This window comes from Sardina pilchardus, chromosome 2 (assembly GCF_963854185.1).
Source record: "Sardina pilchardus chromosome 2, fSarPil1.1, whole genome shotgun sequence".
In the NCBI taxonomy this organism is placed as follows: domain Eukaryota; kingdom Metazoa; phylum Chordata; class Actinopteri; order Clupeiformes; family Clupeidae; genus Sardina; species Sardina pilchardus.
In genome coordinates, this window is record NC_084995.1 from 18,762,738 (window position 1) to 18,765,237 (window position 2,500).

The following is a 2,500-nucleotide window of genomic DNA, read 5'->3' on the forward strand; positions in this document are numbered from 1 at the left end:
GGCTTCAAAGAGCTCGATACTCTCTCTGGGAATTACTCAGCCAGAAAGGGTCACAAAAATGTCAATATGAAGTCAACTCGCTCTCATATACTGTATATGGATGCTATCAGGAACTACTTGAAAAAATAAATGAACTTAAAAAGAAAGACATTTATCATCTTAAAATAGAACACCTTAAAAAACTCCAATTTGAGCATTTCGTTGGTACAGGGGTCGAGGAGTATAGGAGGCTGATTTAGTGTAGGCTAGTGTTGTTTCGTCTTGGAGAACATATGGAAAGTGGACTGTGTGGTCTGGAGGATCCATTTATTCGCCAAGGTGGAAGAGTGTTTATACAGTCTTGTGAGATGTTTAGGTGATCAGCCATATGTCTTCCATGTTTGGAGCACACTGCGTTAGGCAACATGCATGCATCCAATCACAAATGCACACAAGATTGAGTCTCATTTTGGCAGCATCATTCATTTTGTAAATTATTTAGATGTTACATACCTTTCGTCCCATGACACAAAAATGTTTAAATAAAACCTCCGGACCGCTGGATGGTCTCTGCACACACACTTTTAGTGAATGTCTGGGAAAAGTAGTTCACTTCCAGCCCTAAACCTCCACATCCAGAGTAAAATTACCCTGAGCGACGTTTTCAATCTGTGTGAGTGTGTGTGTGTGTGTGTGTGTGTGTGTGTGTGTGTGTGTGTGTGTGTGTGTGTGTGTGTGTGTGTGTGTGTGTGTGAGTGTGTGTGTGTATTTTCTCACATTAATGCATCGCACAGAAACACATCACCGTGTCATTATACTCTATACATTCGCTGCCAAGAGAGAGAGAGAGAGAGAGAGAGAGAGAAGGGAAGAGACGAGCATTCCAACGTATAGGCCGGCCCTGTGGACCAGCTGTCTCTGCTCTTGTGGAAAGCCTGGAATTACAGGCTGAAGACACGTCCCATCTGGGCAGGCACTGGAGGCCCTGCCACGGATGCAAATGCACACACCCAGATGTGAAGGGGACAGCGAGAGCATCACCTCCAGCCAAATGAGAGAGCAGAGGGCCAAGGCCTGACCTGTCAGTCATTACCCAGACCTGGAAGTCTGGCACCGCCGACAAGATTCCATGAGGGAAAGTACGCTGGTGGGAGGGGTCGGGTTTGATGCACACCTGTGGCGACCAGGTCACCGGACCTGACCACTGAGGTTTTTTTTTTACATACTTGGACTAAAGCTGATCCGTCCAGTACGGTGCATTCTCTTATTCTCTCTCTCTCTCTCTCTCTCTCTCTCTCTTCCTCTCTTTTTCATACTTACAGAGAGAGTAATACTCATAGACACTCCCATACATAAACATTCACATTAAATTACATAAACATGCACACAGTACACACATACCAATACAAAAACAGTTATGAAGAAACAAATATCAACAAAAGTGGGCCTAAAGTGTTAATAAAAGAGCTTTTTTTCATTGGCATGGGGATTGTATGGCAATGTAGACTCAGGAAGTAGCAGGGGTTATCCCATTCTCATGACTCTGGCCCTTTGATCTCTTTAGATTGTAGTTAGGAAATGCAAGCATGGCTTTTGAGGGGGAAATCCACACTGTATCGCATTAAGGAGCGTATAGCCACTCACAATGCCTGCCTACTGTACACATGAAGTACACACAAACACAAACACACACACACACACACACACACACACACACACACACACACACACACACACACAGACACACACACACACACACACACACACAAACACAAACACACACAGAATAAATGCTTATCTTTTCTCCATTCATCTGCCGTGCAGGTCTGGTAAGACTCATTTGTATATTCCTATCCCTGCCAATGAGTGTGCTTTGCTTGTCTCAAGGGTAACATAGGAAGGACCCACTCTACTAACAATCAGTGGTAGGATTTATAAAAAAGTAGGTCTTGAATCTGCATTACAGCTAGCCAACAATAAGCTAAGAACACCTAAGCCTACCCCGGGGCACACAACGAAAAACCTTTAAACAAAAAAACCCTTCCCACTGTATGGGAATTGAAACATGCGCATCAAAAGACAAACACTAATGATATTTGTATTTATATATTTATTTATATGTATTTGTACAACATAAATACAGTGGTGTGGAAGCAAAATCAGCATACAGCATTTGACATGTGTTTGGTTATAGTTGTGCTATTGATGTCTTACTTTTCTATAATATACTGATATTGAAAACAAATAAGTCAACAATATTAAGAACAAGTGAAAAAAATAAGCTTTTCAGCATATTGCAGTGTTATGGGTGCAAATTTCGGAAACATCAGCCTTTTCGACATTTATGCATTGAAAAACCTTCCTCTCTCGCGCTCTTTCTCTCTCTCTCTCTCTCTCTCTCTCTCTCTCACACACACACACACACACACACACACACACACACACACACACACACACACACACACACACACACACACAGACAGACAGACAGTGAAAACACTAGCAGTCCCCACTCTGTACA

At 42.7% G+C, this 2,500-nt stretch overlaps 1 protein-coding gene across 1 annotated transcript in view; it reads right to left on the bottom strand.

The window, feature by feature from the left end:
• Positions 1 to 2,478: 2,478 nt before the first annotated feature.
• fgfbp1b (fibroblast growth factor binding protein 1b) overlaps positions 2,479 to 2,500 on the bottom strand; it is a 663-nt gene continuing 641 nt past the window's right edge. Inside the window, exon 1 of the mRNA XM_062551423.1 lies at positions 2,479 to 2,500. This exon is cut by the window's right edge and continues 641 nt beyond it. Within this exon, the coding sequence (XP_062407407.1) occupies positions 2,479 to 2,500 (22 nt within the window).